Source organism: Alosa pseudoharengus, unplaced genomic scaffold (genome assembly GCF_046254945.1).
Source record: "Alosa pseudoharengus isolate Yale_2024_CS ecotype anadromous, Long Island Sound unplaced genomic scaffold, YU_APseudo_1.1 YU_APseudo_1.1_scf_4, whole genome shotgun sequence".
NCBI lineage: Eukaryota > Metazoa > Chordata > Actinopteri > Clupeiformes > Clupeidae > Alosa > Alosa pseudoharengus.
This window is the reverse complement of record NW_027468774.1, coordinates 38,728,935-38,753,837: the sequence shown is the minus strand read 5'-3', so window position 1 is coordinate 38,753,837 and position 24,903 is coordinate 38,728,935. Positions and strand designations below refer to the sequence as shown.

Sequence of the window (24,903 nt, the reverse complement as noted above, 5' to 3'; positions counted from 1 at the left end):
AAAATTTAGTGTGTAAGCAGTTGAAAAAAACTGTAACTTCAGTGACTGAAGACTGTCTTTTTTGCTGAACAAGACAATGCTGGTACATGCTATGGAACAAGACAAAAGAAAACAAACAAACAACAATTACTGTAACAGAAGAAGAACTGGGCAACTAATGGAAAATCTATCAAGAGGGTTTATCTGTATGTCCACGTAACAGATGCTTCAATCAGTTTTAAAGTGTTTGCAACGTTTGCTCTGAAGTGCCTGACGTTGCATCTCTGTACCTACATCATTGGCATTGTCAAAATGACACCTGTTTTACAGTGCCTCTGAAGTACCGCTGATTTTCACGCAAATAAACCCTGTAATATACAAGTCAACTCAATCTGATTCATCTTCAAAATCAGGACCATGACTTTCTCATGTTGTTTATTTCCTCTATTATCTATGATATAAAAACATTATTTCAGCATTATGTATATTCCCCCAATGGAGCGTTTTCCCTAGTCTATCAACGGCTGATACGGCAACCTGAAATGTATTGTGTTATCACCGAAGTGTTGGCCCCAGGAGAGGCATCCTCTGAGCCTTCAGGCTGCACATAGCTGTGGTTATCACCTCCTGTTGGCACAAATCCATCAAATATCCATTTGCATAAATATCATTAGCTTCTCAAGATAGCATACGGTTTCCACTAACCTTGCTTTTTTGCACCGCCAATGAGAATTCTGCCCCCAAAATTACATCTGTCCAAAAGAGCCGATTCTTAGATTAGTTGCACAGTAAACTGCATTTCATTCTGTATCAATGTGTTCCAATCTTTCGAGAGTGCTGAGCACGCCTGCGTTTGTGCACGTGCTTTGCATGGCCTTTTCCGTTGTTTAATTACATACAGTAGCATTACACAAAGAACTGTACTGTATGATGTGACTGATTGAAAATCAGCATAGTTGATGCACAGTGATACTAATGAGGGGAAGCGAAGCACAATCAGGTCTGATTAACCAAAATTGCGGCCCTCTGACCATTAAGGTGTCTACTGAGGGAGAAGGTCAAAGCAATTGATGTCTGACGCATCCTGCAGTCCTGTAGACACAACCGTCTGCCGGTGTCAGACGGTTTACTGTAAGATCACGCTGCTCCACTCTCGATGGTTCCGGCGCCTTGTCCGTATGTGTGCGCTCGCGAGATACCGAGAGGTGACGGAGCACAGTCTTACCCAAAGTGACAGGCAGAACGGTGACATTGCCACCTGCCCGGGTGTAAGTAAGTCCCCAGCTATTTGTTTGTGACTTATCAAGTCTATCTCGCTTGTTTCCGGTGTGTGTGTAGGAGTGTGAGAGTGTATGTGTGTGTGTGTGTGTGTGTGTGTGTGTGTGTGTGTGTGTGTGTGTGTGTGTGTGCACACGTGCGCTAGGTGGACGCGTTTGGAGTGAATGTCCTTCTTGATCTCAAGGTTTTGCTCCACTGCCTTTGATAGATTTCCAGAGGGTGGTCCAGAGGGTGGTCAGACGCTGTCACCGTGGCAGTCTCCTTCATGCTTCTGTCATGGAAGACATACATCGCTGCTGTCCGACTGAATGATGTACCCACAAGTCTGACCCAGCGATCAATCAATGGTGTGCTGATGGTTAGACTAGAAACAAAGCCATGGGAGACACAAGAAGACTCAATGAAAAATGACATTAAAAAATGGGAAAGGAAAGGTAAGTAGATTTTCAGTGGATTTCTTGAGTCTACCTTTAGTGATCTCTGGCTTAAGTGATGGTCAGGGTTGTATGTTTTGGGGTTACATTTAAGGGGACATAGCTGAAGAGTGAATGCGCCAGACAGAAATGTAAAAATCCCTTTTTACACAAGACCGCCTATGCATTTCCCAACGAGCTTAAATGAGAGTGGCATCTACATTTGAATTGATCCTAATCGCCTGTCATCAGCAGATCATGCATGTTTCCTCATGCTGGATGCGGCTGAATGTATGGATGAGCACCAAGCATGGGACGAAGTGAGGCCGTCGGCCGGGGGTCCGGCATGAGAAAAAGATGGAAATTAATTACCATGGCCCTGAAACAACAACAGTGAGAGCTTCATTTGAGATCAAATAAACACAAATGCAGAGACTCCCCCACCCCCCACCCATCATGGCACACACAGATAGCACCACGCCCAGGGCCCAAACACGGGCGCCACTGCCCCTAGACGCCTGCTGCACATACAAATCCCCCCCCATGCAGATCATCAAGCTCTCAATCAGCACCAAAGTGAGAGTGCGCACTCATTTTTCACTTTGATGAGGCTTTTATATCTCTGCCCATGTTGACAGGGCATGGGAAGACTCCATGCCTCCCCCGCACCCCCCCCCCCCCCAATAACACAGAGCACATTAGCGTCCAGCATCGGTCCTCTCTAATGGGCACGCAGGGCAATGGGCAAGATAGCTATGGATGGGTGTACAGAATACACTCTGTATGCGAATCAGTGATAGATTTTATGATGGTAAATGAGAAATGAGAATGAAAAAAGAATGAGAGGAAGGCAGTGTGTGGTGTGTGTGTGTGTGTGTGTGTGTGTGTGTGTGAGAGAGAGAGAGAGAGAGAGAGAGAGAGAGAGAGAGAGAGAGGGACATGCTTAGTGCACAGAGACACACAAGTAGTTGGAGGTGAAATAACCTACCCTCTGTATGCCTACTCATTATACAGGCAATCAATGGTTAATTAACAAACAATGTTGTGTATATATATATATATCTCTGGCCAAACAGCAATGCACTTTTTGATTGTTCTCAGTTTGACTGCTTTAGGATCCCCGTATCAATCAAGACAGCCCTTTACAGTGCCAATCAAAAGATCCCATCAATCCTCATGCGAAGATAATAGACATTCTTATCTGAGTGGGAAACACGTCTTCTTATGACACTCCGTTCATCTAATACACTGAGCGAAGTATTGATTCTTTGGGGACCATAAAATTTGATGTGATGAATTCTTATTGTGGGCGGGTTATTTGTGTCAGGGCTCCGGTGGTTTAATCGATAGTGGATCGTGAGGTTTTACTGAACGGGCTACCATGGGGATTTTAGCTACTTTCTTGTAATTAATTTAATTTAGCAGTTAATTGTACTTGAGTAGAACATTGACACGCCTGTTGACTTTTTGACCAGTGGTTTAAAATTGTGTTTAAAAATTCGCAATGTTATTGCCTTTGTGATATTTGCATTGGTTTTCCTGTTATTGTATAGGATTATCAGATATAGCCTAATAGCAGTGAATATTTGTAATGGCAATAAAGCAGGCATCTGGTGGTGGAGCGAGGCAACTAGAGGGGGAGAGCAATGGAGAGAAAGAGAGCGCGCGCGCGTAACGGTAGCGGTGAGTATGGACTACAACTGACTGGAATCACACCTTTCCGCGGGTAGCGCGCTTCGTGCGCACTTTAATTAGATCAGGGACCCATGTGTAGTTATCGGGCGAGCGGTATTCTCACCAGGTCTCAGGAGGCTTAACTTCAATCGCTAAAATTTCAGCGAAGATAGGAGTGCCTCGTCGTCTCCGGTGTTTTTCCGTCACTTACTTGCACCGTGTTTCTTTGGTGAGCCGCATCGTCTACCTGCATGCTTTCATGAACTTGTGTCAGACGTCGGAGCGAGTCTTGCGAACCGCGGACAATGAAGACCACTCGAAAATGCCGTGCCTTGCTGTCCGTGACTTTGAATCTTATTGCACTGTTCTTCTCCACTACGGCATTTATCACCACGTACTGGTGCGAGGGCACTCAGAGGGTCCCCAAGCCCAACTGCAGCAAAGAGAGGCGGCATAACTGCATCGACTACGGGGTCAATGAGACTGACCAAAGCAAAGTGCATTACAGCTGGGAAACGGGAGACGACAGGTTCCTCTTCAGATATTTTCACACGGGAATCTGGTACTCCTGCGAGGAAAACATCCATGGGCCAGGTGAGACACCCGCATCCATTAGCCTACATACCCATTTATTTAGTTTTTAACAGATACCTAAACTCCTGCAAACTCTGTCAAAATCAGAATCCATTTTAATTTTGTCTTTTGAGTAGGAGGTTAAAGAAATGCATTGCGTGAAGTGCATGTACAGAGAGACAAATAGCAACTAAGGAAAATGTAACTTAAGGTTAGATGATTTTGGAAAAAGGAAATTTTAAAGACCATTAAAGCGCAGGTAACATGTAGTGTCTTCATGTCTAAAGCAGTCAACAGGAATTGGTAGACTAACCAAAATGACGTGGAAAAATCCCAACATGCGAATTATTGTCCATCACTCACTAACAAGTCATAACCATGGAGTCTTGTGCCCCCCCCCCCCTTTTCTTTTTTGTTGTTGTTGATTTCCTAAAGCTAACCCTCCAAATCTCACCTCAAGCAAATAATAACAATAAAAAAATATTTCATCAAAACCATCTGTTAATGACAGATGACACAGTCATTCTAATGTCTGCGCTCCTAGCCGGAGGAGTGGTCTTGCTGGCTGAACACAAGTTTCAGTGGAACTGGATGGGTTGGCTCGCAGCTCTGGACAGGTGTCATCTATTTACTAGAGAAGGTGCTGTTATGAGAGAGAGTAGAAGATGTTTACACGGACAATCTGCTCACTGTACGCAGTGCCATCCTCAGGCCTGGGCAGAATAGGTGGTAGAGAAATGGTCGCAGAAAGAATGTCGAGTGAATTAAAGACGGCTGGTACAATGATGTTTTTTTTTTTTTTTGCCCGTTTCATTTGAATTTAAAATGTCTTTCACAACACTCTCTGGAACCTTGTGATATCCCAATAGCATGTGATGGGAGCCTGGTGGAGGTTAGTAGCCTACTGCCTTCTCTGAATTCATTAAATGCTCATATAGCAGATTAGCTTAGTGTCTGCTGAACCAGTTCAGTCGCCAGGGCTCTGAATATGCAGAAGTTCATCATTTTCAAACTGGGCAGAAAATACTCAGTGTGTAATTGGAGAGCCTTATTACTTGATTTAGTTGCAATACAAGAAATCAACGCCAGAGGGCATCCAAAATGTTGATGGTGCCAAAATGCTCCTGTGGGTGTGAAAATGTGTGTGTGTGTGTGTGTGTGTGTACAGTATGTGTGTGCGTGTGTGTGTGTGTGTGTGTGTGTGTGTGTGTGGTGTGTGTGTGTGTGTGTGTGTGTGTTCTTCAGCTAATCAAATGTATTTACTCAATCATATTCTATCTAAAAAGCACCCATCATCATCCAAAACTGTGATATGAATTGCTTAACAAGAATAGCAAGTGCTTAACAACAATAGAACAAGGCATGTGCGAAATGCCAGAGTGTAGTAGAACAGCAGGTCATTTTGGAGGACATAAAATAAGGAGGAGGATAGGGCAGATGTTTACAGATGTGCCACCAACTTATTCCATTATGCAAAGCAATTTCCACCATATATGTTGTGTAATTCTGCTGCTTGTTGCAACATTAATAGTTTGGGAGATGTGGTAGGCTTTGTTTTCAGTCCTGAAAAAAATATGAAATGGCACCTTGGTGTGTGGAGACTCAAAGGGCTCACTCTGGTTACTGCATTAGCTTCACATCCAGCAATGTTCAGTTATAAAAAAAAGGTCATAAAAGAAGTTCAGCGTTTAAGGGGAAATATTGTCAACATAATACATCAAACAAAATATTAGAGCCCCGTTAAAGGTTTACAAGGCCTGCACTGTGGGAACAGATGTAGCTCTTGACACATGGTGTTTTCTTTCAGTACCAGCCCAAATCTGAGAGCGTTTGACATATTTGATATCAAAATCGAATATAGAATTGCAAGCGAGAATCATTCGGGAGGCGTACATTTGGGATTGTATAATGCTGCCATTGATTAAATATTACGGTACCCACAGATGGTGTGGGGCTAAGCTCGCCGTGTGTACGGCAAGATCCTAAATCCTAAAAATACCAACAATTCCACTGTAGCTTATTTTAGTTCTGTTTGTTCTGATGTGAATGTGTAATCATGTTAAGATTACATTCGAGGCACACAACCCTTCTGAGCATGGCAATTTGGTTTGTCGTGAGGTTGTCATTAAAAAGATCATTTATAACATTAAAAAGCACCTCAGACATACGTCATGTCATCATTTCAACTTTGGTTCTTTACTTTTTTTAGCAAGCTGTTTTTCTCCTCCGCATAGTCCTTTAAGAACAACACCTTGTAGGATGATACCATGTGGCCATCTAATGAGGGATGTTCTTGTATATATTGCGTGATGAAAACACATCACATTTACTCATCATCATGTTGTTGTCGAGAGGACAGAGTGAAAAAAAAACATGGCATCCAGCTGAGATCAGAGCAAAGCAACATACAGGAAGAGCAATTAGTGTTCCTGAGTCCCTTCTCACCCTCGCCAACTTTTAAAATGATCAAAAAAGTGATGCTAACAGACGCAAATCCATTCATATTCATTAGCACAGCAATTAGCCTCTAACAACCCCAGATAAGAGATTAAATACACAAGGTCTCAATCAGAAGCCTGAAATCTTTACTATTTAGAAAGTGCATGGGCCTAAGGAACTAAATTGCTACAGGATAATTGTACCTTTCCATGTTATATCTCCTGACAGCGCCTTGGCTTGCTCTCTCTCTCTCTCTCTCTCTCTCTCTCTCTCTCTCGTCTGTCATGTTATTTCACCATAACATCACTGCTGAAGAGAAACATTTGCTTTAATGGGGCGCAGTGAGCAAAAGAACACTGGCCTTTGTAGGGCTGAAGATTGTTTGGCATTCCAGTCAACTTTAACTACACTACTTGTGATTACCATTCATAGAATATAGCGATGGCAGCCAGCCTGTTGGAAAGGTTGCACAGACAATCTATATTTGGCCTGTAAATCGGACTGGGTGCAAACACTTGTAAATGTGACAACAGACAGCCTCGGTGGGAAACAGGCTGTGGTATAGTATTCCTTTTTTGATGAGGTGAAACTCCTGTAGGGCTGGAGGGAGTATTGATGTGAAGAAACTCAAAAAAAGACAAAAAAGGAGAGAATAGAGAAAATAGAGAAAAACAAAAAAGAGGATAGAGGAGGAAGGAGTCTGTGTTATGGTGGAAACCTCAGAGGAATTATCTGGGTTGTCGCACCTACTGATCTGTGGCAGTCTCTCGCTAGTGTAGTTTGATCAAAGCAGGGCCTGCTGCCAAAGACGGAGACACTGGAGATTTTCTAACATTCCCATGCACTTAAACAGTGAATTATTCCCTTTGAGCTTCTGAAGCTAGTACCCATATAGCTTTTTACAAAGATGATCATTTAATTCACTTCTCTTGATGATCGATACCTGGAAACTCCCTGGCACTGATGAGGAGCTGTTCAATATACTCTTATTGGTGAATCAATCATTGGAGTGTTCAACAGGCAATTCCATGGGAACAAGTTTAAAAATAGAAAGCAAACATCCACTTCACTGGCAGTTTCTCTAAACAAAAACTGTTGCCAGCTAATTAAATGGTGAGACAAACAAGTGCCTTTCTTTACGGCTCACTCTGTTTGGACATCGTTTTATAAAATCCTCCATGGTGGGTCCTTTTTGCCCACCATCACGAACCTCTCCCGTCATCTTTTACTCTAAGGATTTTTCAATTATGTAATCGGACTAAACTTTTCGTGAGGGCACTGCTGAGCCCCCCACATTAGCCTTTGGAAATTACCGGTAATTAAGAATGGAAAATGGAAGGAGAAGCTCCAGCGTGACAAATGATTGGTAAGAGGAGGGCCATTTTTCTCTGGTGCATCGGAGTTTACTGACCACCATCTGCTTTAGCTTCATTATCAAAGCACATGCTGCTGTCACCTTTGCTTCGTTCACTGGACATCACTGTCCCAAAAGAACAGTAGGCCTATAGTGTTGGTTTTAAACTGTCATTGCTTTGTGCACCCTCACTCAGCTGAAACGTGTGTGTGTGTGTGTGTGTGTGTGTGCGTGTTTCATGTCATTACATATAATTCAGAGTAAATTCACAGTGCTGCTGAACCACAAAACATGCCATTATTGCAAACTGCTTGTTGTAAGATGCTTACAGTAGTTTATGAACAACAACTTTTATGAACAAAAGGAGTAGGCTACATACTGTATTAAAAAACAGTTTTTAGTACTTTAGCCCTCATGTTTTACAACTTTCTTATTTGAAAGACCAGAAAGTGAACCAGATGGACCAGAAAGAATTACAGAGTATTCAGTGCCATTTGAAGCTAAGCTGAACTCTTTCCAGTTTTAACTTCATATTAATTTTTAATCTTTTAAACTCAATTTACTGCCCTCACATTTTGGTTTATCACACTGACTGAAATCATGTTCCGGTTGACTGTACATTTTTTTTTCTGGACTTTTTCCAAGACCATGTTCCCTGGCACTGGGGCGAAACTTATGATTTGTGATATTGTGTGTTGTACTGGATTGCGCAGACGTGCTAATGCTGTAGTCGCCTTGTGTCTTCCCAGGTGAGAAATGCCGGAGCTTTATCGATCTGGCCCCGGCTTCAGAGAGAGGTGAGTAATGTTGGCCATTAGCTTAGCGATCTGACATGTCGACTACATGTGCAAACGCCGCACAGTAGATCTATTATCTAGATGTTACCAGCAATCATTAGGACAGCTCACCTTTACAGTGTGTTTTATTTGTATATATTTGTTTATATTGTATATTTTATTTGTATATTTGTAATTGTGTTTGTTCTTCAAAGGTATGGTTGTGTTTTCATGGTCATTTTTGTCTGTCATCATTTGTGTTATCATGCAAATATATTTTTAGGTAATTTTATGTGCTCAGTTGGAATATGGAGGTTTTACATGGTACTACAGACATGTATATTGCAATACTGTAGCTTATAACTGTTTGTTGAGCTATTGCACTCTATATAACGTAAGGGAGGATTGCATGCCTTTACAATAATGATAATGCTTGCTTGAACTATGCACTTCTTGCATACTGTTATACCTGACTCAGTGGGCTCTTTCACTGCATATGGTAGTTAATCCAAACTGATATCCTCAGTGCTGAAATTTCCCAGTCATTTGCAGAGCTCAGACTAATATTTTTTTCCTAAGTATCCTCATTTAATTGAATGAGGAGGTCTGACTTTGCCTCCTACCAATATCTCCTTACAGCTAAACCCTAAAATGTTTCTGTACGTACTGAATGTATTACCACAGTCAAGTGGAATATTAATATTTAGGAATCAGACAAGCAAATCTTATTGGAAATCGTGTAGCATATTTAATCTATCTGCCACCAGCGTTCATTTGGTTCAAGTTATGCATTTGTTATTGTCTGTCAAGTAACCCTCTACACCTTCAGAGCGATGGTCGTGCTTCTTTTCCCCCAACAGAGAATCGGCGCCATTCCGGTTCCTTCTCCAGATGTTGAACTGTTTGGAGCTTTTCAATCAAAAATAAATCAGTTAGAATCCTGAAAAGTTGGTTCGGACCTGGCACCAAGAAATAATTATTCGGAATTGGTGGAAATACAGGCTGGTTAACTAAGATTCAAAGAATTCGGAATGCAACAAGTTCTAGAACCAGTTCTCTGTTGGTCGATAACTGCTCTGGGTGGCCTGATTAGGGACCTGCTGGTACACACAGAAATAACTCAAAGGTGACAAGAGAGCTGGTTAATAAATGGTCATATTACACCCCACAGTTGCCTGTTCATCTTCTCACATATCAGCAATGAACGAAATTGACTGAGAATCCAATGCAATTTCTCACCTCATACAGAGTTCCTTTAGAAGCCACTTTGGTGAAAATCTCTTCTACAGTTCTATCTCAAACTGACAGCTCCCAAGCCAGAATTGACCACAATTCAAAAGATCATGGATATGTCAGAGAGCACGTTTTGTCCCTGCAAAGGAGACAGCTGCTCCTTGAAATCAGTTTATGCTTTTTAGCAGGCTGTTACAGGAGAGGTTTTTATTTTTTATCAGTGCTCTTGAACTCATGAAGATGAGCACTTCAAACGTCCTACATTTTTCACGAAATCGTCATGTCTCAGCTCCCAGCTTTTATCACATTCTAATGCATACTGCTATGTGCCGTGTAGTACAGTTTCAAAAGACTGGTTCAGAAAGTGGCGAACAGAAGGAAAACTGACAGGCTTGAGGAGACTTTGATGAATGTAGATCAAAGTTAATGTTATTGTAAATAGACTTGTATATTTTGCTTTTATCGACTGTTCTTGTGAAACATGTGGATCGTTTTTTTCTGGGTTATCTAGTCCTTCAGGATCAAACCCTTTTCGGTTTGAGATAAACAACAGCTTGCATTGTTCCCAGATTATCAATGCACCAAAGTGAATGTGTGTATAAAAAAACAGTTGTTGATGCGAGAGAGCCTGCGTTTAGTGCATTTGTACAGGTGTGTCTGTCTACTCGTATCATCAACTCGTATCATCACTGACACTAATGAGTAACTTCAGCATATTTCTTTACATCTGTGGTGGCCCCTGTGTGTGTGTGTCTCTCAAATGAGAAACTGAGCAATATCTCCCGCTGCATCTGTCACTCATAACACACCTGTATGCTCAGGAGACTTTCTGAACTATAGATGCTTTGCATTGTCTTTTAAAAAATATTTTTTCTTTCTCTTTATCCATTTATGAGCTACCACAAGAGACTCTCATGTGATCACCAAGCCCACGTTCGTGTTTGTGTTGTGTGTTCCTATAGGCCTGTTCATCTGCCCACTTGTAGTAGGTGGCTTCAGTCTCTAGGCACCTCTTTCCTTCTCAAGTGCTTTTTCTTTCAGCTGTCACGCTCCCAGTGAGTTGTGCTGTACATTCGTCATACAGCAGTGTACTCAGAGAGGCTGCTCAGGCTCCGTGCCCAAAACAATAGGAAAACATCCCTTTATCGCTCCAGGTTTGGCTCTGTCAAACGCCTGTCCAGTTCTTAATGGTGAAAAGTGGAGATGAGCTGCTGTTTTCTAACTCTTGCAGAGCATATGAAGAGGCCTGCCACGGAGAGTTACAGCTCGCTGGTGCGCTGTTCACCCAAGTGTGTATGTGTGTGTGTGTGTGTTTGCATGGTGATTGTTCTGCAGGTGTCCTTTGGCTGTCGGTGGTGTCTGAAGTGCTATACATCATGCTGCTGGTGGTTGGCTTCAGCCTAATGTGCCTGGAGCTCTTTCACTCCAGCAACGTGATCGATGGACTCAAGCTCAACGCCTTTGCGGCCGTCTTTACGGTTCTCTCAGGTACTCACCGCTTGGCACTAACACTGTACCCTCTCGGAAACAAGTCTGAGGACATTTGTTAGGGTTTACCAAGCCAGGTTTTTCCCCTCACAGTGACACTTAAATGTGAGCAAATCAGTCTGCTGTGAAAAGTAAAACATGTGCAGTGTGCACTTCTAATTGCAGGGGGCTGGGGTCACATACTTGTTTACTTCTGAAGCTTCTGAAGACATCCATGAAAACCAATAGGTTTATGTATGTTTAGTGTATCACACATTTCAGACAGGTAACATTTATTGCAGTGTTCAGGTGTTCTGTGCTTTGAAGACATTAAAGTTATTATTTGGTACTGTAAGAGAATGTATGATGTACAGATAATAACTGAGTCTTGTAATCATTTTAAAAAATAAATCTGTATTCCAAATAATCAGTTAAACAACTGTTATGTCTGGCATTGCATGAATGCATTCAGTTCTACCTTTTACACTCAAATGTGCTCCACTTGACAGTACTTCTGACTGTCCCACACTATCATAGTGTTACTGATCACTGATCAGGGGCGTTTATTTGTGAGGGCTCAGTCTCATGAGTGCCATCCCCCCCGCCCCCCCCCCCCCTCGGCCCCCACACACACAACCTTGTCTTTCCGAGTGGTGCCCCCCACCCCCTCCCCTGGTATAAACCGCTGCAGTCTGTGCCCCAGCCCAACAGCTGCTGCCTCCTGTACGGGGATAATTTGGTTTCTGTGGCAGCCCGTCTCCCATGCGCTCCTCCTCCCCCTCCACCGCCGGGCCCCTAATGCCCGGTAAGAGCTGGAGGCAGCGCTACTTGGACTGGTCTGATGAAACCTGGGGATGGAGGCCTTTGATGTGGCACAGGAGGAGATCGGGCCGGGCCTCAGTCCTGAGGAGACAGCTTTATGCACCTCAGTGGTCTACTGAGATGTGCCCTTCAAATAAGCCTCTTGAGCTAGAGTTCCACGGTGATTAGTTTGGTACATTTTCAAAATTGCATTCCTAATTAAGAAATGATCTACATATCTATTCATCTATGAGTAGTTAGTAATCGTGAGAAGTAGAGGAAAAGTCCTTTGGTGTCCAAGTTAATTGATTAATAAAGAAATTGAAGGTTAGCCTTACCTATCTGCCAGCAATGGGGGTCCTGGGTCAGACAGGAGTATTCAATCTTGCCGTGGGTGTCAACTTCTCTCCCCCACATTTAAATCTGTATTTTAATAATACATTCTGAAAGCTTAAATAAATACAAGCTAGGTGAAAATAGATTTGCACAGCAGGAAAATAAGGTTTTCCAGTTTCAATTTAATCATCCTGTCAGTGAAACCTGCTTTTCTCCGAAATCATTTTGGAGGATTGAAGACTATACATGATAAGTCTTCAGCCTGTCACGCTTGGATGGCTTCAATTAATCTGATATTGGCCTCAGTGAGTTACTGGTTAAGTGATTTGCAAAAATGTACATAGTCAAAGTCACCCAGTTGCGCGCGCACACACACACAAATACACACACATTGCGGTCGTTAATTAGAAAAGGGAGAACATACAAGAAACATACATGTTTGATTTATTACTAATAATACCTCAGCAAATCAACAAACTGGTTTCACAGCAAACCATTCACCTAATCATATTATCATCATAAATCTGAGCCACTGTATGGCTTACATCATTGCTCTTGAAATGTACAGTATGTCCTTATACAAGAACACACACACACACAGATAAACAAATGCCATTCACATGTATTTGTGTATGCCTACTTGTAAGCTTTCTCTTTCAAACACATTCAGAAGAAGAATTAATCTTGTCAGTAATCAAAATACAGTGTAATAGACAAGCAGGCCTAGGATAATAATAGCTGGAAATCAGTGATTTCACAGAAATCATTTGAATAAATTGAATTCACCGTTGTGCTCTCTCTATCTCTCCCTCTGTGTGTGTGTGTGTGTGTTTTCCCTCAGGGCTCCTGGGTATGGTGGCCCACATGATGTACACGCAGGTGTTCCAGATTACAGTGAGCCTGGGACCAGAGGATTGGCGACCGCACACGTGGGATTACGGCTGGTCCTTTTGGTCAGTTTCTAACGTCTCCCTCAGATGCACACAAGTAAAGTGACCGGTATATACCCAACGCTTTTAACCAGAGTGATGCGGACGGCCGAATGGCATAATTTGGAATGGACCCTGCCGAATACGCAGATACGAACTACTACTCCATAAGATGACTCAATAATAACATGTACCGTAATTTCTATATAGATATGTGTTGTAATTGGCCACTAAAATCACAGAAAAGTGGAGACATATTTTTTCCACTTTTTAAGAGCCTGACAATCAAGATATACTGTAATAGTCTCCAAAAATGAACATGTGAAAATGACGGGCACCCAAATCTTGGTTGGCCTCCTAATTACAAAGGCACATTCAGACCTGAGACTCTTCGGTAGAGTGTCCCTAAAAGAACCTTTCAAAATTCCAGTTGGACTTGGATATTCTACATAGAATGTTACACTTTATTGTTATTGAAATGAGTAGGTGTGAAAGGTGGTTGATGTAGGGTAACTCAGGATGGAGGGTGTTTACTGGAGCGATATCTGTTGAGTAGGCAGTGGAACTATACCTGTAAGTGCTTCTCTAAAAGCTCAGGCCGTCCAGTCTTTGTAATGATAAAAAGGTGGTGATCACAGGAACACAGCACCGAGAGCCCTTGTGCCTGATCGAAGCAGGACAAAGTATATTCACAGACACATTCAATTAGCAAACTCTTTCCCTCCCTCTCTCTCTCTTTCTCTCAGTACATAGAAAGCACCGCCCCCGTAAACATTTCACTCAATCTGTCTAAAAATGGTGACAACCCATTACACCTCCATTAAGTGTCCACCAGCCAAAATGAATATTTATCTGGCCTTCACAGAAAAGGATTAGCGTTTGTTCCTTTTCTCCTCTCGCCACCTTTTGTGTGTGTCTTGTTGGTGTCATCTGGGTAGAACATGGGTGGAGGTGTGCGTGTGTGTGGGTGTGTGTGTGTGTGTATTTGTTTGTGTGTGGTGCAGTACGTGTGTTCTGTCGGCGCGTGCGTCTTCGAAGCTAATGTCAAGGCTAATGAGGCGAGCAAGGGAAACGGCGGGCTAGGTCAGACCGAACCGAAGCCCCGGCAGGTGTCTGGCGGTAGGTCAGTTAATCGGTCAGTCGGAGCTCGGGGATGGAGTGGCGCGCTGCGTTTACATCTGGCCCTAATGGACTCCTCTCACTCAGCACTTATCATTAATGCAGGCTCTCCCCATAGAGTAAAAACCTTAATGCGCAGACAGGAGGACGGGGAGAGAGAGAAAGGTTAAGTGTGTGTGTGTGAGAGAGAGATAAAAAGAATGACAGAATAAGAACAGTGAGAAAGAGAGCAGAGAAGAAAAGAGGTTTGTCAATGCTACCAGGTTTTATTTGCTGAGTGGCTGAATGGAACAGGGAATTTGATTGAGTAAGAGCCTTTGATCAGAGAGGCCAAGGGATGTGTAAGGAGTAATAGCTTTTAAGTACAAGCAGATTCGACCTTATCCCTTAAATACACTTACTATTGAGCAGGGGTCACCGACTGGCAGACTCCGGTATACGAATCCGAATGTGGGGACTTCTCACTGTCCTAGACAGAAGAAAAAAATCACTAGTCTGTAAATACCATAATGCATATCATTTTTTGCTTTACTTCCAATTGTTTTTGATTAGTATGAGCACATTTCATTATGGAAGTGGATGTTGTGTAGGCCAGAGGTGTAGGTTCCCAACCACTTTGCCAAGGCACACCGGTGTGCTGTGGAATTTTGAGGAACCTTTTATACAGGCTCATGAAATAGGCTAGAGCAGGGGTGGGCAACTAATTTCCCCAAGGGGCCACATGACAAACTGGGACTGTTGAGGAGGGCCAAACCCAAAATACCAAACTCAAGTCTGAACTCAATTCTGTTCAATTCTATTCTGTTCTTGTATAACATTAAGTAAATCATATGGTTTTGATTGCTACTCGTAAGAACAGATGGAAAATGTAAGGGAGACGAAGGAAAAAGGGCAATATTCAATATATGTCCAGTATTTAATCCTCATTCTCGAAAATAATTTTTTGACATTGACATGTTTTTTTTTTTTTCAGTTTTCAAAGACTGATATAAAAAAGTAGTACAATATCTATATAGTTAGGCTAGGCCATGAAAATGTGAAGGAATCATTAAGACCATATAGGCCTGTGCCACCATTTCATCAACAATATTTCATCATTAAATCATTACCACCATTAAATTAACTCTATGCAGAATTAGACTATGAAAATGTGGAGCAGACAATAGTAGACTGTCATTAGTTAATCAACATGCACAAAGAAAACTATTTTGAAAATGTAGGCTATGTTTTTGCTTTAACTTTATACACAAAACTGTGATTGGTCAACTCGCCCTGTGTGTTGAGCCGGCTGCTTCAAGCAACCTGTGGGTAGTAGCATCATACTAGTCGCTAACATAAGCTTTGCAAATAAACTCGAACATATTTTGGTTACCATGACGGGGTTATCCGATTGTAAACTGTCTATCTGTCAGTAACGTTTTGAAATGAACACTTCGTATCGCCAACGAGCAGCAGTAGGAGTTCGACATTCTAACAACCGTTGCGGTGGTGAGCGACGCGGACACAGGAGACAGAAAACTTTGAAAGGTTTACGCCGACGTAAAGGCAACTGTTCTGTTACGCAGAAGCATAAATTCTATTCACCAGCACATCAGCGAGGGTGTTTACGTCGTATGCATCCACGCACAAATGTATGGGCGTACAAATAGCAGTCGCTTTCAAAATAAAAGCAACGATATTGATTTGCGTGCATTATCTCTATGATAGGCTCTTGACTACTGTTTTTTCACTGACCTTACGCGGGCCGGTCAGGGAAAGCCCACGGGCCGTATGTTGCCCATATGTTGCCCATGTGTAGTTAGACCTTTGGTGTGCCCTAGCCCCAAAAAGGTTGAGAGCCTCTGGTGTCGAGTACAGGTCTAGCGCATCAGTCAACTCCAAGTAAGTGAGCCTGTGCTATGCTTATTGCTGTGTGGACTTAACTCATGAACAATTCATATGTATATTTACAGAATATGAATGTGCATATAAGAAATCTTATGTTAATTAATTACGTTTCAGCATTTTACAGTTATAAGCTTTCAAAATGTATTCACAATGCTAACTTAGAGATAAAAAGTTTATGGCACGTTGTTTTTCATTCATCATGTCCAACATAGGCACTGTATTTGCCTGTTTGTGTTCATGAAGGATTTTGTATTTTCGTCAAAGCAACCTGAATGAGAGAAGAGAGCAGTGTTCAAAATCAGATAGGCTTACATGTGTTTTGATTGGTTGAGTATATGTCATCGCAAATATGTAATATACTGCAAAACTGACTAGAACATAATACACTTTCTTTGGCAAAACAGTTGACCAAACTGATTTTTTTTAGCCTGGCAAAATGCATGATTTCGTAGGTATCAATCCCCCATCTAATCCAAACTCCATCAAGGAAGGAGGGTTGGCTTACTGGACCTTGTGCAATTTTAGCCATTAACCCCTGCTATAGACCCAGCAAAATCATAACACTCTTTGACTGATTATTAAATGAATCATGCCTTACAAATTGATGTGTAATTTAGTGGTAATCATACTGAGTAATATCTTCATTAGTAACACTCCGTCCCGGTCGGCTTATTAATCCAGGTAATTGGTGACTACATCAGCTGCCGTCTCAGATACTCTCTGATGAGAGACAGGGTGGTGATTAGAACGAGGCCAGTGGAAGTGTTACGTAAGGGTCAAGTTATGGCAGAGAGAGGAACCTGTTCACACACCCACACACACACAAACAGTCTCTCTGCCCATGTGTCTGTGTTTATGATTTTTCAAAGCGTCAATTACTTACATAACGGTGAGCGTGGAGGAGTAATTCATGAAATGGGATCTATGGTTTGTTTTATCTTGCAGAGTCGCTAACAGGATTTTCTCTCCTCCGTCTGTGTATGTTCCTGGATTGTTTGGGGATTTCTAGTCACTCACATGAAACACAATTACGTCTAACTACAGATACGTGTGAAGCAAACAATAAAAAAAAAACAAGCTTAGTCTTCTTAGTCAACAACAGTTGTCTATTCTCTTTTAACTGTAACTATCGTAGACTGTTCTGATGTTTTGACAATGTGACAGAAAGAACAGTGAATCAGTTCTGAAAATATATATCTTAAGAGATGCCTTGCAACGAATGTTGTGTCATACAGTACCTATGAAATCGACAGTCGATTGCATTCCTATGTATTTTCAACACCAAAGAAGGAGTGCAACTGGATGGACTGAGAGATGAAAGCTAAGCCAGGAAGATTTCACCCTGGCCTCTCAGCCATGTCAGCCCTCCAGCCCAGCTGTTGCTCTGGGAGATGCATGGCCATGATGGATATGGAACTGGGACATGCATGCAATGCAGTGAAGTGTGCTTGTGAGATGATTTGTAATTTTGTGTGCATCTCTTGAAAGGAAAAAAATAAGTGCTCCATCCTGACAGGCAGGAAAGTGGTATTTACCCTGCTTGAATTACTGCAGGCGTTAGGCCGCTGCCCATCAGGGGACCCCAAAATTGCTTCATTTGTCCTTTACCATCTGATCTATTTCTTGCACTTTCTCTCTTTCTCTCTCTCCTGCTCTCTTTAATTCTCACTCTCTCACTCACACTTGGATATATGTTGTTTCCTCAACACATTTCTCTCTCGTTGTTTCAAGTTTCCATGCAGTGGAAAGCCTTATGTGCTGGTGATTGTACATGTTTGTTATGATTTAACTTGACTCAAATTCGGTTTCTTGTTATCTGTCAGTAACAATGTATGACCAATGCACTGTGTTTGTTATAAGTACCCAGAGATGACGAGGCGTAAAAATTCACAATGAATTAGTATTCATTAGAATTCTGGATCACAAGATCACATTTCCGGATAGAAGCAGCTAGCTCTGCGATTCAGTACAAAAAAAAGAGTTTTCATTAAAATGATTATAGGCATTTCTGAAGGTGAACTTTGTTTTTGATGAAGATGATCAGTAATTAATCTGTTCTTTCTAAGGAGTTGAAAGTAATTGTGGTGAATAATTACTTAATATTAACTTAGACTGGCAAACTTCAGGAACACTCAGGAATCAGGTTTATTCTGTTACAAGCAGAGAGGGTAAAAAAATCAACCTCTCTCTCTCTTCTTCAGTACTCCATCTTCTTCTGACATACAATGCAAGTTAGTCACTTTTGTATGGGTTAAACAAAGAAAGAATTGGCGGCAAAACAAGCCCACTTGGTTGGCTCTCCAGATGGCATCAGACACACCTACTCACACCCACTTCACACCTATCTGAATAGCATGAGGAGAGATATCTTATATATCAGAAATATCACTTATAGAATGTTCCAAACATTCTCACAATCAAATCATTACAATCCTTGTACTGAGACTATTACAATGATACCAAACATATATATATTTACATTTCATGACATATGGATTCAGTATAGCAAGGTAACATCCTTTGTCTTGTGGATCTGATAGCCCTTCGAACCAGTACATTAGCATTTCATTGGGGGAGGGGAGGGTGTCTGTGTTTAATGCCAAGATGGGCCCCATGGCTAACTAAAAGTAGTTTTGAAACCCTAAAATAATTGCTATCAGAGTTGATTATTCTTCCATGATGCTTTATCCTTAATACTTCATCATGCAGATATAGGATTTAATGTAGTTTGATACATCTTACACCTGTACGACAAACCTGGATAAGAAACACATGCTGTATTCAGTACTCACAGAGACTGTGCTTCTGTGATTCCTCACTTGTCTCTCTCTCACTCTCTCTCTCTTCGCTGATCTTGTCTCTCCAGTCTGGCGTGGGGCTCGTTCACCTGCTGCATGGCCGCCTCGGTCACCACCCTCAACTCCTACACCAAGACGGTGATCGAGTTCCGGCACAAGCGTAAGCTCTTCGAGCAGGGCCTCCGCGAGGAGCAGACCTTCCTGGACCCCGAGACCTTCCACTACTTCCGCGACCGCTCCGTCCAGTCTGTGTCCAGCTCCGTGGATGTGTACCCGGGCCACGGGGGAGGAGGAGGAGGGGGCAGTGGTGGGAGGGGTAAGCTCCACCGTGGGCCCTCCAGCTCCATGGACCTGGGCGAGAACTGTGACTCCCTGGGTGAGGAGCAGTGCTGAGGGGCTACAGGCCTGGGGCTGGACACCCTGACGCCCAGGCTTCTTAGTGCAGGTGGCCTTGTCCAGTGGGTGAACTCTACACAGGAGACTTGTTCTCAGAACTGAGATGGACTAACGCTCTGGGAATTGGGATCAGTAGGGGAGGAAAACAGGACAACCTGTCAGATTTATCTTACAGTACAATAGAGGTCATATTTTATGTGTATGGGGGTAGGGATATATACACTCATATACTTATACTGTGTATATGAAGTATGAAGAAAACTGTTGATGATAACAAGACTGTGCTCTAGCATAGAGATGATGTTAATGGGGACAAATGAACAGCAGTCTGTGAGTCTGTATGCTTTTGCCAGCTTGAGTTTAAATACAAACACTGCCACGCACTGATGTATCGCCTGAGCCTGTTTTGTGACCATTCTCCTGAGGGCAGCTCTGTTGCATTGGCGTGTAGAATAGTTTCAGAGCCTGGTTTGGAATGGTATGTTTCTCTGCAACCACCTACCACCAGATGCCATTGGCAACTCTTATTCTTTCGGTCAGCATTTTACTGGTGGGTTTTTATGAGTTCCTTTGCTCTTGCCGTGAGGTTTTGCTAGAATATGCCTTTTTTCTCTCTCTTGATCTTCTGTGTATGAATGTGTGTGTGTGTGTGACATGGATATTATGTTAGAAATCAAACTGTGCTCTCTATCCAGGTAACTAAAGAAGGTAAATAAATACATGGGAATAGACATTTAAGTATTTATGAATTACAGTACACATGAATGTGCTAAAGCGCATTAATGTAGAGAGAGTATAGGCTTGAAATCAAATGATTATTATTAGGTGTTATTAGGAGCAGCAGGCAAAGGGGAACTCCAACCACAGCTAGGCCCTGATCAGTGAATTAAGACAGTTTAGAGGGGGTCCCATACAGTTGTTTGCCTATAGGGTTATCACTCCATAGTAATTATCACTGATCATAAGCAGCAATCTCACTGTGTGTCCAGTTAAAGACAGTACAGTTTTCATATTTAGGCTACATGATGATACTCTTGGGATATTAACATGAATGTTATTGGAGCACTGGTGCAACATAAACTGTTGTTGACTGTTAAACCCAGTACAGTAATAGTGGCACTTTGACAGAGTTAAGTTATGTCAACATGTGTGTATGTGTAACAAACTTGTAATAAACGTCTAAAACATTAACCTACGCATAACTTAAATCAGTCAAAGCAAATGGGTTAAAGGTGCAGTCAGCGATAGCACAGGATGTCACGTTACACTTTTGTCCAAAACATTATATTTTAACCAAGGACCAAACGAAACACAACAGAGAGGTAGCTCAGCCCTCCCTTCAGTATTCCCAGAGAAACTCCATATAAGGTTTCGTATTTGTTTGTGGGACAGGCTGCCCCCACTTTGTTTGTTGAGCTTGGGCTGCCTACAGAGACCAGTTTCTTTACAGTGTACTCACAGAATGGGCAGCTAGCGGTTGTGAGGAGATGACTGCTGAATGTGACAAAAAATGTTATGGGCTTGAAATCGAGTACAATCGCTGACTTCACTTTTAAGTTAAGACATCAGTCATAATGACAAATATGCCTTCAAAAGAGTGCAAGAACTGCACACTCAACACACTCTTCTCTGTTAGCAGCACAACCAAGTTTTCTTTTTGGCCACCAAAGTTAGTTAATGCCAGTGTAATTGTATGTCTCCCGTGGTCTGTAGAGAAAGCATTATAGGGTTTCTTGAACAGTGGACAGTGATGAGTTTGATTTTCACCGATGAAACTGTACTAGTGGAGGATCAAGTCTGTCTTTGAATGTATTAGTTCTTTATACTGTGTATGCACTTTTACCCTTGTCATTTTTCATTTCACCAAAAAGAAAAAGTTGTTAAAAAAATTCTCTTGTGGAGTGATTATTTTGACAGCTTGGTTAAAGCCACAGTTTTTGTGAAGCAAGGAACATTTTCCTATCAATATAACATTGTTTGGCTTTGAAGCACACAAGTATACATTTTTATATATATTTATTTTTTTCATTTTTGGAGCTCCCTGTGAAGACAAAAATATCAAGAGATTTATTTCCCCCCTCTTTCAATTTGCCTCTTTCTCTCTATCCTTCTCTTTCCTCCTCTTTCTTTCATGCCTGGAGCTCCTGCGCTCATCCACACTGATGTGCTTGGGCACTCACCTGAAGAGGGCTGTCAGTCAAAGGGAAGGGTCGCCCACTGATCTCTGCTCTCAGCTATAGAACGCTGCTGAAACAGGGCTGCTGGTGCCCTCACCTCGGCTGTCAGAGCGGTCAGCTATCTCTGGGGGGAGCTGAATAAAAGAGGAATGACTCAGAAAAATAATAACGACTACACTGTAGTGTGTGAAAAATAAGAGCAAATGTGTTTAGACAGCCATTCACTGTAGTGATTTTTTTTTTCTCTCAGTCTTTGTGTCAATTCAAGGTAAAAACACGACACATCTCTATTCACGTGTATTTGGATGTGTACTTGAGAGACTACCACAAAACCTGTCTTTAGAAAGTGCACCTCTGTTTCAGAACAAAGAATTGTGACCTTTTCAAGCCATTTTTCCACAGCGTTTTTAGTCAAATAGCAGACGTCTTGAAGGAACAACATTCCAAACAGTGTGCTGTGTTCTGTATGGCGTGTTTTACGAGAAGTTGCAGCTGCACTGGTGCCTATACAGTATGTATGTGGTCCCCATTCAGCCGCTTGTGATGGAAATTATTTCTTCTGAATGGAAGATTTACGAGATTCAAGCTTTAATTCAGACAGCATTTACTGGCAGCCATAAAGCTGCTTGTTTCTGCAAATGGTGGGAGCCGTTCTCAATCGGTTTTCAAAAGCAACCCCCCACCCCGCCAGTATAGCGCAAGCACTTCAATTAAACCTGATTGATTTTTCAGTTACCACAGAGGAACACGCACGTGCACATTTGTGTGTGTTCTGGGGTGTATACATTCACAGTGTGCATCGCATACATTTATAGTACTTTATGTTTTTGAAAGTGACACAATTATCTAACTTGAAAGCTTGCAGCTGTGTGTATGAAGGCAAGTGTCTTCTTCCCTTAAAAGGTCCACTCTCACAACAGATATTAACAGTTTTGTCTGTGAATGAAAAATTACCCTATCATCTAGTCAGTAGCTGTTATCCCTCAATGCAGTAATGAAGTGTTTCTGATATTGCAAAAGCTTTAGTATTAGCTAATGGCACTCTCAGATGGACAACTCTCTTTGCCTTAATACCTGCGCATATGTGTCTTTTATTGTGTAAATGTATGCATGTGTCATGTATTGTTTCATCTCTTAAAACTAGAAAGACATTTCTGCCATCAGTTTCCACTTACTTTCCTTTAAATGGTTTCATCAATATCGTGTCATTGTAAAAACAACTCCGCCAAACCAGATCCCTATTCTCATTTTTAAGGCCGGTGACACAAATCAGTTGAGTGGACGTGACATGTCTCAAAATTGCACAAACTAGCACTACCACTGAGCGAGCGTCCATTTCCAAAGCATTTGAATGAGAAAAGGGGGAGCGGACATCTATCAACAGAGGGTACAGAATGAGAATAATGGCTTGCGCACCTGTGCCCGTGAAAATGTGTAAGCATAACAGATGGGGCCGTACCTGGCCCCTTGCATTGTTACGCCACCAAACGTGGGAGCCCGAGCCTGGTAATGGAAACGTCAGTCTGATTCATTCACTCTCGGCCGGCCGCTCCCTAGCTTTTGATTATGTCCGGTCGTCCTCTTCCTCCATCCACTGGAACAGAAGGGCTGACATTCACTCACCTGCTGGGGAGGACAAGGCATCTTTACATGTGAGGTATAATTACATGTTTTCCTAATGGAACATGCCACCACACCGGCACAAGTCATTCGTCCATACTGGTTCTGCAGAAGTTACAAGGTCATGGAAATTGAGCATGAACCTTCAGATCTTAAATGTCAGAAGCATCCATCTGTATCTGTACTCCCCCCCCCACAGACACACACTTCTCTGTTTGTTATGGTCATGCATGTTGAGCCACGTTGAGTTTATGGGTCTGTACGAAATGGAAGGCAGCTGTCTGTTGTCTCGCTGCTGTCGTAGCAGGCATCAAGGTACCGGTGTTATATGGCAACTGGCACCCATGTTAACTGGCTGCGTTGGTGACGTTTCACGAGTGATGACGTTTCTTTGACAGATGTGGCCGCTTGCAGATTTGTCACTTTCTGATGGAAACTGGAGACAAACAAATACGAATATGCATGACATATTTAAATGTCAAAATTTTCTGTAGTACGCTACATGCGCTGCACCAGGAGTATCGATCCTGCTTCCTAAATGAAACCTCTTACATGATAGTGTAAAGAGGATAAAACGCACGCACATCCAAGTCTGATCCTGGGTGCTGGACAAAAAAATTACGATGAGAAAGAGAGGAAAAAGTCCGCAACACGAGTATATGCCGTCATCGTCATGTCTGATGAAGGTCTTGAGCTGGCCCGAAACATCACGGTAATAAAAACCTCTTACATGATAACCATTCATCGACGTACTTGGGCCACGAACCAGCTGATAACCCATCGTGAAATTTACTTGACTTAGGCTATGCAATTAGAAGAAGTCAGCTGATATATGATTGTAGCAGGTTAACAAGGCTGATCATGGCTACGTACGGTGTTGTCTTGCTACAGCAGTTGGCCAAGCCAATAGGTCTTCAAAGTATTGGTCATGGTTAAGTTTTCAAACATTTCACTGACTGCTGGTCAGGCTCTCTGTGGCCACCTAGTCTATCTGTAGCCTAAATTGAGGAAGCGTTGCTGGTCTAAAAATAAATAAATAATAATACAAAAAAACCTGTGATTGGGGAGGATTGAACCCATGTCGACTGCGTGAAAAAGAAATGTGAAGGCATTATCCTGTTGCGTCACAGGAGAAGCACCTAATTATGAGTTGAGAAATAAAGTGTCAAAAAAACATCAAACCCATGTTTACGTTTACATGTCAGCAACATTAACGTTAATAGCCTATAAGTCTAAGAGTTTTAACTCTTCCTGTGTGCAAATTTTGTGTAAAATATGGACACGTAATGTTTGACTGCAGCAATACCTGCTCACAATTAAATAGAATTTTGGACGTTGAAGGCAGCATGAAGGATACATCTATGCTGCCTTCAAAATTTGTCAAAACGAAGGTATCTTAGAAGGCAGCATTTCACAGAAATATTTGATTCGGACATGCCTCGATTCCTTGCTCCCCTGTTAGATATCTTAAAAGGCAGCATTTTTTCCCGTTTCTTAGTTTCAGCAAGCTAGTGTTGCCAAGTGTTTACAACACTTTCTTTGTGTTGTAAGCTTTGCTGTTTTGAGGACACATATATTAGATGGTTCTCTTGCACATCCAGTTTGAGATTTTTTGTATAATTCATAAATATTGATATTATATATTCTTAAATAA

At 42.1% G+C, this 24,903-nt stretch overlaps 1 protein-coding gene and 1 long non-coding RNA gene across 2 annotated transcripts; one reads left to right on the top strand and one right to left on the bottom strand.

Moving 5' to 3' along the window:
• The first annotated feature begins 3,429 nt into the window (after positions 1-3,429).
• gsg1l (gsg1-like) lies at positions 3,430-19,480 on the top strand. Its single transcript, XM_076267093.1, has 5 exons — positions 3,430-3,938; positions 8,460-8,507; positions 11,055-11,207; positions 13,165-13,276; positions 19,125-19,480. The coding sequence occupies exons 1-5, from the start codon at positions 3,650-3,652 to the stop codon at positions 19,447-19,449; spliced, it is 927 nt and encodes a 308-aa protein (XP_076123208.1). The 5' UTR covers positions 3,430-3,649; the 3' UTR covers positions 19,450-19,480.
• A 10-nt stretch (positions 19,481-19,490) lies between these two features.
• LOC143103278 (uncharacterized) lies at positions 19,491-23,246 on the bottom strand. The gene is made up of 3 exons (XR_012982763.1): positions 23,046-23,246; positions 21,633-21,763; positions 19,491-19,568 (listed from the first exon to the last, which is right to left on the bottom strand). It is a non-coding gene; the product is annotated as an uncharacterized LOC143103278 (long non-coding RNA).
• Positions 23,247-24,903: the final 1,657 nt, after the last annotated feature.

What these genes read in the sequence shown, in the direction of transcription:
- gsg1l (XM_076267093.1), top strand. Translation starts at nt 3,650, where the DNA reads ATGAAGACCACTCGAAAATGCCGTGCCTTGCTGTCCGTGACTTTGAAT. An exon ending in GGAAAACATCCATGGGCCAG is followed by an intron (nt 3,939 to 8,459) that starts GTGAGACACCCG and finishes GTGTCTTCCCAG; the next exon opens with GTGAGAAATGCCGGAGCTTT. An exon ending in GGCCCCGGCTTCAGAGAGAG is followed by an intron (nt 8,508 to 11,054) that starts GTGAGTAATGTT and finishes ATTGTTCTGCAG; the next exon opens with GTGTCCTTTGGCTGTCGGTG.